The sequence below is a fragment of the Schistocerca cancellata genome, chromosome 1, assembly GCF_023864275.1.
Source record: "Schistocerca cancellata isolate TAMUIC-IGC-003103 chromosome 1, iqSchCanc2.1, whole genome shotgun sequence".
Lineage (NCBI taxonomy): Eukaryota > Metazoa > Arthropoda > Insecta > Orthoptera > Acrididae > Schistocerca > Schistocerca cancellata.
The window spans coordinates 1,018,958,845-1,018,971,327 of record NC_064626.1 but is presented as its reverse complement, the minus strand read 5'-3'; the positions used below and the strand labels follow the sequence as shown (position 1 = coordinate 1,018,971,327).

The window sequence follows — 12,483 nt, the reverse complement described above, 5'->3', positions numbered from 1 at the left end:
ACAAAAGAAAAATTTGGAGTAGGTATTAAAATCCATGGAGAAGAAATAAAAACTTTGAGGTTCGCTGATGACATTGTAATTCTGTCAGAGACAGCAAAGGACTTGGAAGAGCAGTTGAACGGAATGGATGGTGTCTTGAAGGGAGGATATAAGATGAACATCAACAAAAGCAAAATGAGGTTAATGGAATGTAGTCGAATTAAGTCGGGTGATGCTGAGGGAATTAGATTAGGAAATGAGACATTTAAAGTAGTAAAGGAGTTTTGCTATTTGGGGAGCAAAATAACTGATGATGGTCGAAGTAGAGAGGATATAAAATGTAGACTGGCAATGGCAAGGAAAGCGTTTCTGAAGAAGAGAAATTTGTTAACATCGAGTATAGATTTAAGTGTCAGGAAGTCATTTCTGAAAGTATTTGTATGGAGTGTAGCCATGTATGAAAGCGAAACATGGACGGTAAATAGTTTGGACAAGAAGAGAATAGAAGCTTTTGAAATGTGGTGCTACAGAAGAATGCTGAAGATTAGATGGGTAGATCACATAACTAATGAGGAAGTATTGAGTAGGATTGGGGAGAAGAGAAGTTTGTGGCACAACTTGACCAGAAGAAGGGATCGGTTGGTAGGACATGTTCTGAGGCATCAAGGGATCACCAATTTAGTATTGGAGGGCAGCGTGGAGGGTAAAAATCGTAGGGGGAGACCAAGGGATGAATACACTAAGCAGATTCAAAAGGATGTAGGTTGCAGTAGGTACTGGGAGATGAAGAAGCTTGCACAGGATAGAGTAGCATGGAGAGCTGCATCAAACCAGTCACAGGACTGAAGACCACAACAACAACAACATATGGTCCACATCCTTCATTGTTTCGTCCCTTTTGTTAGCTATCACTTATGTCTGTCATCTTAACATTTTCTCTTCTTCAGTGTTTTATATATACATATATAAATATTTTCGTCACCAACTGTGCTAGTTTCATCTTCCTCCTATTATCTTGTTCCATTTATAGTCCTCTTCTCTTTTTTATTTATTGATTTATTTATTCAACATTCCATAGTTTTAACATTCGTTATTCGCTGTTTTCCAGCCAACAATCACTGCCAACAATCTCTTCCACACCTACCAGTATCATCCATTTCCGTCGATTTCTTGTTGCTGGCGATATTTTTGTGCCATTGGCTATCTTTCTCTGCCAGAAGAAAATTTTTTTGGGACATACTTGCTTAGTCTGTTCAACTTTTTCCGTATTTTTCTTATTTAGCGGTCTTCCTTTGGTATTGAACATTACCAACACAATTTCTTTCTTTCTCGTCCTTCCCTCCACGTTTTATTCCTTCTTATGATTACTATTTCAATTTTAGTTATTTAATTTCCGTACCCACCAGTTACCCACTATGTACCCTAATCCTATACCACATTATTTACATTCATTCCGGAAACATGCATTCCAGAACCTTCAATCCTTAGCCCTTACCCAACTTGTCCTGAATCTCTACATTACTTCATGTAACCACCACTCCCAACAGCTCCTATCTCTCTTCAAAGTCCTCCACCTCTCAAACCCTTGCTTGGAGAACACACTCAGGAACACATCCTAGGAGCCAGCTGCAAACTTGAGTTCCATGCCACACACCACCTGAAAAAATTATCCACAGTGCTAGTGCAACACCTAAGAAGTGGGGTCCCTCACCCTATCCCTCACAAACACCAACCACAACAGAACTTTCACCAAACCCCCCTCATAGCCAACAAACCTAGCCTAGCCACCCTACTCAATCTCCCCATCCCAGCACATACCCCACACAGACCAAATCTCAACTATAACCACAGTCAAATGCCACATATCGCCAGTCCCAATTCAGTCCTAAACCTCTCATCCAGATCCCTCTCTCCTCCAGAGACATCTGTTCTGTCAAAGGCTTAACCTTTAGCCCCATGCCTAAATTCAACCACACTGCCCTGGTTAAAGATCTCCTCTCATTCACCTGGAACCTCAACTGGAAATACCACTTCACTACCCAAACACAGCCCCCAAATACTAGACCCAGTGTTGAACCCTGTCTAGAACAGTTCCGACTGCCTTCTCAAAGGGATCCTCCTCCCCTCCCCCAAAACCATCCCTTGCAGACATTTCAGGAATTCCTCACATCCAGTGTTGCCTCCCAGTCCTTCTTGAAGAACATCCCGACAACCCCCAACATCACCCCAGCTTAATCCCGTGCCATTAAGGAGCTGAAAATAGACTGCTCTATTGTCATCCTCCCGGCAGATAAAGGCTCCACAACTGTTGTACTTGACCGTGTGGAGTATGTGGCAGAGGGACTGCGTCAACCCTCCGACACCTCAACCTACAAAGCTGTTACACAGGATCCCATTCCCTCCATCCAGACTGAGCTGCAAAAAATCCTAAGAATCCAAGGTCCCTCACAAGGCCTCACAACGGCTTCCATAGACTTACTCACTCCACCTGAGCCACGTACCCCTACCTTCTACCTATTACCCAAAATCCACAAAGAGAACCATCCTGGCCGTCCCATTGTAGCAGGCTTCAAAGCCCCAACCGAACGTATCTCAGCTCTGGTAGACCAGCACCTCCAACCTATCACCCGCAGACTCCCATCCTACATCAAAGACACAAACCACTTCCTAGAACGCCTCAAATCCATTCCCACTCCTCTCCCACCTGAAACCTTTCTTGTCACCATAGATGCTACATCCCTTTACACAAACATCCCACATACCCATGGTCTCTCTGCCCTTGAGCACTACCTCTCCCAACGCCCACCCGAAGATCTTCCAAAAACCTCGTTCCTTATCACACTTACCAACTTCATCTTCACCCATAATTACTTCACTTTTGAAGGCCAGACCTACAAACAAATCAGGGGAACTGCCATGGGAACCAGGATGGCTCCATCGTATGGCAACCTCTTCATGAGCCGCATGGAGGAGGCTTTCCTGAAGACCCAACAGCTGCTTCCCCTGGCCTGGTATAGATTTATAGATGACATCTTTGTGGTCTGGACTCATGGTGAAGAAACACTCCTTAATTTCCTCCATAACCTCAACTCCTTTTCGAATCTGAATTTCACCTGGTCCTTCTCCAAAACCCAAGCCACCTTCCTGGATGTTGACCTTCATCTTGTTGAAGCTCACATCCACACCTCTGTCCATATCAAACCCACAAACAAACAACAGTACCTTCACTTTGATAGCTGCCATCCATTCCACATCAAATGCTCCCTTACCTACAGCCTAGGTATTCGTGGCAAACGAAAACGAGGGAAACATTCCACATGGGAAAAATATATCCAAAAACAAAGATGATGTGTCTTACCAAATGAAAGTGTAGGCAGATTGATAGACACACAAACAAACACAAACATACACACAAAATTCAAGCTTTCACAACCAACGGTTGCTTCATCAGGAATGAGGGAAGGAGAGGGAAAGACGAAAGGATGTGGGTTTTAAGGGAGAGGGTAAGGAGTCATTCCAATCCCGGGAGCGGAAAGACTTACCTTAGGGGGAAAAAGGGACAGGTATACACTTGTGCGCGCACCCACACACACACACACACACATACACACACACACACATATCCATCTGCACATACACAGACACAAGCAGACATTTATGCTTGTCTGCTTGTGTCTGTCATGTGCGGATGGATATGTGTGTGTGTGTGTGCGCAAGAGTGTATACCTGCCCCTTTATATATATATATATATATATATATATATATATATATATATAAAGGCAACAGTTTGTTGCGTAAGCTTGAATTTTGTGTGTAGGTTTGTGTTCGTTTGTGTGTCTGTCGACCTGCCAGCACTCTCATTTGGTAAGTCACATCATCTTTGTTTTTAGGTATATATATATATATATATATATATATAGTTATAATAGAAGGAAACGTTCCATGAAGGAAAAATATACCTAAAAACAAAGATGATGTGACTTACCAAATGAAAGTGCTGGCAGGTCGACAGACACACAAACGAACACAAACATACACACAAAATTCAAGCTTTCGCAACAAACTGTTGCCTCATCAGGAAAGAGGGAAGGAGAGGGAAAGACGAAAGGATGTGGGTTTTAAGGGAGAGGGTAAGGAGTCATTCCAGTCCCGGGAGCGGAAAGACTTACCTTAGGGGGAAAAAAGGACGGGTATACACTCGCACACACACACATATCCATCCACACATATACAGACACAAGCGTCTGCTTGTGTCTGTATATGTGTGGATGGATATGTGTGTGTGTGCGAGTGTATACCCGTCCTTTTTTCCCCCTAAGGTAAGTCTTTCCGCTCCCGGGACTGGAATGACTCCTTACCCTCTCCCTTAAAACCCACATCCTTTCGTCTTTCCCTCTCCTTCCCTCTTTCCTGATGAGGCAACAGTTTGTTGCGAAAGCTTGAATTTTGTGTGTATGTTTGTGTTCGTTTGTGTGTCTGTCGACCTGCCAGCACTTTCATTTGGTAAGTCACATCATCTTTGTTTTTAGGTATATATATATATATATATATATATATATATATATATATATATATATATATATATATATATACACACACACACACACACACACACACACACACACATATATATATATATACCTAAAAACAAGGATGATGTGACTTACCAAATGAAAGTGCTGGCAGGTCGACAGACACACAAACGAACACAAACATACACATAAAATTCAAGCTTTCGCAACAAACTGTTGCATCATCAGGAAAGAGGGAAGGAGAGGGAAAGACGAAAGGATGTGGGTTTTAAGGGAGAGGGTAAGGAGTCATTCCAGTCCCGGGAGCGGAAAGACTTACCTTAGGGGGAAAAAAGGACGGGTATACACTCGCACACACACACATATCCATCCACACATATACAGACACAAGCAGACATATTTATGTTTGTTTTCGTATGTTTGTATGTTTGTTTTCGTTTGTGTGTCTGTCGACCTGCCAGCACTTTCATTTGGTAAGTCACATCATCTTTGTTTTTAGGTATAATTTTCCTTCGTGGAATGTTTCCTTCTATTATATATATATATATATACATATATATATATATAAAGAAAGATGATGAGGCTTACCAAACAAAAGCACTGGCAGGTCGATAGACACACAAACAAACACAAACATACACACAAAATTCTAGCTTTCGCAACCAATGGTTGCCTCATCAGGAAAGAGGGAAGGAGAGGGAAAGACAAAAGGATTTGGGTTTTAAGGGAGAGGGTAAGGAGTCATTCCAATCCCGGGAGCGGAAAGACTTACCTTAGGGGGAAAAAAGCACAGGTATACACTCGCACACACACACATATCCATCCGCATATACACAGACACAAGCAGACATTTGTAATGGCAAAGAGTTTGGGCAGAGATGTCTGCTTGTGTCTGTATATATGCGGATGGATATGTGTGTGTGTGCGAGTGTATACCTGTCCTTTTTTCCCCCTAAGGTAAGTCTTTCCGCTCCCGGGATTGGAATGACTCCTTACCCTCTCCCTTAAAACCCAAATCCTTTTGTCTTTCCCTCTCCTTCCCTCTTTCCTGACGAGGCAACCGTTGGTTGCGAAAGCTAGAATTTTGTGTGTATGTTTGTGTTTGTTTGTGTGTCTATCGACCTGTCAGCGCTTTTGTTTGGTAAGTCTCATCATCTTTCTTTTTAGATATATTTTTCCCACGTGTAATGTTTCCCTCTATTATATATATATATATATATATATATATATATATATATATATATATATATATACACACACACACACACACACACATCGTCAATGAAAAATGGAAGATATATCTAATGAAATTATTTTTTTGCTTGCCTGACATGATAATGAGTAAACATTCATTTATTGCTATAAATACAAAATAATTACTTTACCTTCTCTGACTCAAGAGATTTGAACAGTGGGGAATTGCCAGAAAATTCTGCATCAATCCAACCTTCTCCTCTATATGACAATTCATTGATTTCCTGCAAAGAAATTTCACTATTAACATTTAATACTTATCTCAACCAAATTAATTATAAGCTATAAGTGTCTGAGCATACCAAACATCGAGCAGTGTGCCCATGTAATGTTGACTTCTCAGCTTCCCCTGTTTCTTTGCTATTGACATCTGCTCCTGCAGCAATCAATCTTGTGACTAGCTACAAAAAGGAGAGAACATAAAGCATACATTAATGAAATAGTATAAACACATGACTTAGAAATATATTTCACACCTGATTTTCCTTTGTTAGTTTTTACATAAAATAATGTATAAACAACAAAAATTTAAATTTAAATAATTCTAGGTTAAAGTAAGATGCATAGTACATGATGAACAAAATAATGGGATCACATGCATTATTATGAAATGACATGCACTTCAAAATCTGTGTTAACATATGTTTCCCCTTGCATGTCAGTGTTAAGTTACCAAATACAAGAAACAAAATAGTGTCAAAAGTTTGCATTGAACACTAGTCACACGTTGACAGCGGTTTTATGAAAATTTTGTAGTTGTAGGACAAACCACACATTTATTTCAAAATACTAAATTTATCCCTCCTCACGTTTTTCACAATCATTGTCTAATCACCTTATCAATAATGCAACTAAAGAGCATACAGAACAGTCCATCTTGCTGCCTGGTTCCAGTTCTGATCTTGAAGGGCTGTGACACTGTTCCTCTGAACTTGGCCTCATGTTGATTACAGTTTGCTTGATCAGCTCACTGGACTTTTATTCCATTTCATCTTGTTCCAGAAATCTATGGATCATGTTATTTCAGACCATTGTGAAGAACTCTTTTATTCTCACACACTGCAACCATCTTTGTTCCTTTCTCCACAAAATTTTTGTCTCAGATCTAATTCCGTCTTGGAAACCTGTGGCAACCCTAATTTCTTTGTATCTTGTATTTCCTCACAACATTACGACATTTGTTCAGTTTTTGGCTCAACAGATGAATGTTTGGCTTGGATTAAGTGTCATGTATGTGCAGTATTTGCTGGATTAACATAAGTGTGAGATTTTCTTAACAGAAACAATAGATCTAAATATGAATGCAGGAAGCAAGCAGGGGTACATTTAATTATTTCAAAATTAATTAACAGTCATTAGAGGTGGTACTCTATCCTTAATTTTTATAGTCCATTAAAAAAATTGAGTACATAAAACTGTCTGGTGCCCTGATACAAGAAGATAAAAAATAGAATTGAGACATTGATAAGTTGATCAAAACACTTATTTCAGCCATGTTTTGACACTAATAACGATCTGCCACTGCCCTAACCTTCAGACCAAAGTTGCACAATTTCTTGCAAATGTTCTTATCCTGTCACATTATGAGGTAATCTCCCAAACCAGTGCATCTAAATCTAGTAATGTATCTGAACATTATTGATATCACATATAACAGTAAACAGATGACTTCAGAGAGGACTTTACATTTATCTGGAATTTTCTATATTTACATCCATATTCTACAAATCACTGTTATTGTATGGAGTGTGAGAAGAGTTCTTAAATGCCTTCACATGCATGATAATTAGTGCAATCTTGCCTTCATTGTCTCTATTGGAGCAGTATGTAGCAGGCAGTAGTATATTCCTCTCTGACTACTTTTCATATTCGGGGTTTCATGCGATAGTTGCCACCTATCCTTAAGGGTTTGTCATATTCAGGTTTTCCCATAATTTATGTGACACACTCCTGTCAACAATTGTGCAGCAACCAGCAGTAGATTTATTTGTTAATTTCCCTCACAGTAAATAACCTTACTCATTTCTTATGGGCTTTGAAATGCATTACCCCAATAAAAGATGTAAATATAATATTCATGTAGATTTCCCATGCCTTCCTATTACACAACCTAGATTCCATTATTCTAGTGATGAAGGAAATTACAAAGTTGCCCACGGAAACAGACAAAAGATAGGAACATTAATATGTCATAAATTAAATCAAAAGCGTATCTCATTAGACACTCCAATAATTATTAATACTTTTGGATTCCAGGTTCAGAGGCTCCTATTACCAACCACTGCAGCAACAAACATAGTCTTCCAGAAGCATTAATTATAATCAGAGCATTATTTGTCAAATCCTTGTGATTTCCAGTATTTTCCCAGGACTTTTTGTGTTAGAGTAATGTCTTTGAAAGGCAGACCCAATGAACTATTCAAGATATAGCTGCAAAATTCACTAGAGGAGCCTAAAAATGGCAGCTTGGCATCAGAAAGGGTAACAGATTTCTACTTTCTCATCATAATGTGCGGAGCTTGTTAAATATTGTTATCATTACAGGAACCTGAATAAATCTTAAAATTATGTTTACAGATGAGCTAGGCACAGCAAAACATCATTACAAACTCAAAGAAACTTGACACACAACATAAATGGATGCAAAGTGAGTATCCCATTATTGTTGGCATAATAACAGGAAAAAGCCTTATGTTGATGTTGTTCTGAGGCTGTAATTCTGAAGACTGGTTTGATGCAGCTCTCCATGCTAGTATATCCTATGCAAGTCTCTTCACCTCTGCATAACTATTACATCCTACAATCATTTGAGCCTGCTTACTGTATTTGAGCCTAAATCTACCTCTGCAATTTATATACCCTATATTATCACCATTATCATCATCATTTCTCATCTGGATTTTCTGCAGTGTGGTGTACAAGTGCTTGCCATCTCATCCTGTTTTTATAGATCTTCTGTTGGTGGACAACTTTCGAATGGAATTCCCTCTTGTCCATGCATGATTGCTCCGTGTCTATCCCACATTTTCTCAGCCTTCTGCACAGTCTTTTGTGTTGGACATTAATTTCAAAATATTTTATGTCCCATCTTTTCTTGTCCTTCTCATGTAGAACCCACACCACTGCAGTTTGTGTTTCTTTATTAAACTAATAAGAGGACCTTGGATGCTGGCTACATTCCTATTCACCTCATTTATGATTTTGTTCTTCTTAGTAGTTTGGTTCATACTTTTTTTGTAATTCTCATTTCTGTCACTTGAATTCAATGAAGTCTTTCTCCATAGGTTACATGTCTCTAAACCATAATGGCAACAGGCACAAAGTAGTGAGGTATATGGTTGTTTTTGTTATTGTCATTTTTCGTGGTCACATAGAAGGTTTTCTGATTTGAATGTAAAAACTGGATGCTTTCTGTGTCCAACTGAGTATTTCCTGATTAACAGTGTTGTCTTTGGAAGTTGTGCTGCTGAGATAATTGAAATACCCAAATGCATACTCCCAAGGCCAGGGGAAGACTAATTATTGACACTCAACTAATGAAAGCAGTTGCCTGAGCTGATGGAGGTGGAAACAGGGTAAGATAAGATGATAGGAGGAGGTGAGGAAAAAGGTCAAATCTTTAAACAACTAGATGAAAAGAGTATACGGAATATAACAAAAAGAGATGTAGAAAGAGGGAGAGCGGAGTGGGACTGAGGGAAGGGGGAGAACAAGAGCATGTTGAAGTCAAAGAGGGAGAAAGGGAAGCGAGAGAGAAGGGCAGGAGGTAGAAAAAGAAGAGAGTGGGGGAAGAACAGTGCCCACATGGTGTTGGGGCAGAGAGGAAAAGTGGTAGGAGAACTCATTCCATGATCTGTATGGAGAAGGAATGATATGGACAGAAGAGAGAAAGGAAAAGGCTAGGTGAGGCAGTGGGTACAGGTTAGTGAAAGTATAGGTCAGGTGGATAGAGAGAGCAGGGGATGTGTCACAGAGACAATTCCCATCTGCACAGTTCTGAGAAACTTGTGCTAGAAGGGGGTACCCAGATGGCCTGTGTAGTGAAGAAGCTGCTCAAGAAATAAACATCATGGAGGCTCCTGCTTTCTTTTAGATTCTTTGACAAGTTATAAAGTATGATACATTTTTAATTATTTAAATGAAAAGAGTGTATTCAAGTGTTGCCCTACAGATTTAAGTGATCTGAAGACAGTGATGTATCAATCTATAGAATTTCTGGAGTGCTGTAACAAAGGTGTTCTTAGCTAAATTTTAATATTTCCTAGAAAAACTTCATAAATAAAGTAAGAGATAGTTTGTGATCACAACAGATATAAATTTAAGTGTCCCTGAGCTTCAACAAAATTTTCCAGAACTTCACAAGTTTTTTGATTCCATTGGAGAAAAAGTTTTTTAGTTGCACCTGTAATCAATTTAGCACTGCATCAATGACTTCTGCATTAGTTGCAAATATTCTTCACCCGAGAGCTTTCAATGGTCCAAACATATGAAAATTGCTTGGGACAAGGTCTGGACTTCATGGCAGGTGTTCCAGCAAACAAATTCCAACTCCTTTATTCTTTTGGCAGTCTGTTCTGCAGAATATGGCCAAATGTTATCTTGCTGCAGGATGACACTTTTCCACAGTTTTCTGCAGTGTTTGGATCTGATTGCAGGTTTCAGTTTAGTTCACAACGTATCGCAATAGTTCTCACTGTTCACCATATTGCTTCTTGGAGTGAAATGAACAGCTACCACATCTTCCATGTCCCAGAATAGTGTTAGCATTATCTCAACAGCTGATGGTTGATGTTTAAATATCTCAATTTCTGGTATTGATGGGTGTTTCTAAACCTTGCTAACAGCCTTACTTTCTAGTTCATGATGATGCACCGACATTTCATCTACAGTTAAGATTTTCTGTAAAAATCCAGCTCTCTCGCATTGATGAAAGGCCAAATGTTTACAAGAGATATCCAACCTTTGTGCCTCATAGTGCACTGACAATTCTTTTGGTATGCATGTTGAACATACTTTCTGAAGATTTAGACTGTCGTGTAAGATAGAATACACTGAACCATGACTGATAGGTAAAATCTTGGGGATTTGTCAACTGTGATTCATCAGTTTTCCATCACCATACTGTCAATGACTTCAAAATTGTCCTCAGTTGTTGACATCTCCACAGGTTTAATACCTTCTGCAAACAAAAAGCAAATCACTGCCCTCATTTCCCCCTCTGCACAGATCGACAATGGAGCCATCTGCTACAATACAGCGACTAACACAGGAAAACAGTGACACATCAGACAGAATTGTTGCAGACAACAATACTTCAACCCTGGATACAAGCAGTGTACCAAGCCCTGAAACAAGAAGCTGCAAAAGTCCCATTACTTTTTGAGTCCCCCCATATATGTGGGCTTTTCAAAAAGCATCAGACCTTATTTTTTATTGTTGAAATCAGCAGTCACATCAGGGTGTACATGCTGTTGATGTTTGTAGGCATATGTTGTACACAAACCTGATTTTTTTTTCAGGGTGCAGAAAAGGGCAGCTCGTTTTGTATTATCACATAATAGGGGAGAGAGTGTGGCAGATACGATATGCGAGTTGGGATGGAAGTCATTAAAGCAAAGACGTTTTTCATCACGGCGAGATCTATTTACGAAATTTCAGTCACCAACTTTCTCTTCCGAATGTGAAAATATTTTGTTGAGCCCAACCTACATAGGTAGGAATGATCATCAAAATAGAATAAGAGAAATCAGAGCTCGAACAGAAAGGTTTAGGTGTTCATTTTCCCCGCGCGCTGTTCGGGAGCAGAATGGTAGAAAGATAGTATGATTGTGGTTTGATGACCCCTCTGCCAAGCACTTAAATGTGAATTGCAGAGTAATCGTGTAGATGTAGATGTAGATGAACGCAGAAACAACCAGCCACTGAATTATTTTATTTCTTCAGTCTATGCAAATAGAAATTATCACTGTAACATGGTTTAAGTACATATCATAAGGGTCATATAGTACTGCCATAAACATGTTAGATCATTCAAAATGTAAATGCAAATATGTAATCTTTCAACAATGCAGAAGACAAGTGTTGTGTGATCAAACATACATAATATATTATGAGATTTTATTTCTCTCATTTCTGTACAGTTCTATATTCTTATAAGCAGATGTAATGCCCATTACATGTATACAGTCTTTGAAAATGAAGCTATAGCTCAAAAAACATGTTGGACAGTAATTATAACATAAATATATTGTAAAACTTCCTTGCAAATCAGTACTGTGCAACTGACTGGGACATGAACCCAGGGCCTTTGCTTTTGTGGGCAAGTGCTCTATTGACTGAGCTATCTGAGCGTAATCCATGTCCCATCCTCACAGCTTTTCTTCCACCACTACCTCATCTCAAGTTTTCAAAATTTTATGTATGTTGTCCTGCATAACTTGTGGGAGTAGTATCCCTAGAAGAAAGAACACTGTGGAGAGATGGCTTAGCCACAGCCTGGGGATTATTTCCAGATTAGAGTATCACTCTGTACTGGAGTGTATGCTGATACAAAACTTCCTGGTGGATTAAAAGTAAGTGCTAGATAAGGACTCAAACCTGGGACATTAGCCTTTTGGAAGAAAGATTCCAGGTCCCAGTCTCAGTCTGGCACACAATTTTAATCTGCCAGGAAGTTCCATATCAGTGCACACTTTGCTGCAGAATCAAAGTTCATTC

General features: G+C 39.4%; 1 protein-coding gene across 1 annotated transcript in view; it reads right to left on the bottom strand.

Annotated features, from left to right (window-relative positions):
• The window catches only part of LOC126089419 (ankyrin-1-like), a 337,936-nt gene that overhangs the window by 131,397 nt on the left and 194,056 nt on the right, over nucleotides 1-12,483 (bottom strand). Inside the window, exons 8-9 of the mRNA XM_049906908.1 lie at nucleotides 6,069-6,167; nucleotides 5,898-5,990 (exon numbers count right to left, since the gene is read on the bottom strand). Coding sequence (XP_049762865.1) covers nucleotides 5,898-5,990; nucleotides 6,069-6,167 — 192 coding nt within the window. The remainder of the gene's footprint in view (nucleotides 1-5,897; nucleotides 5,991-6,068; nucleotides 6,168-12,483) is intronic.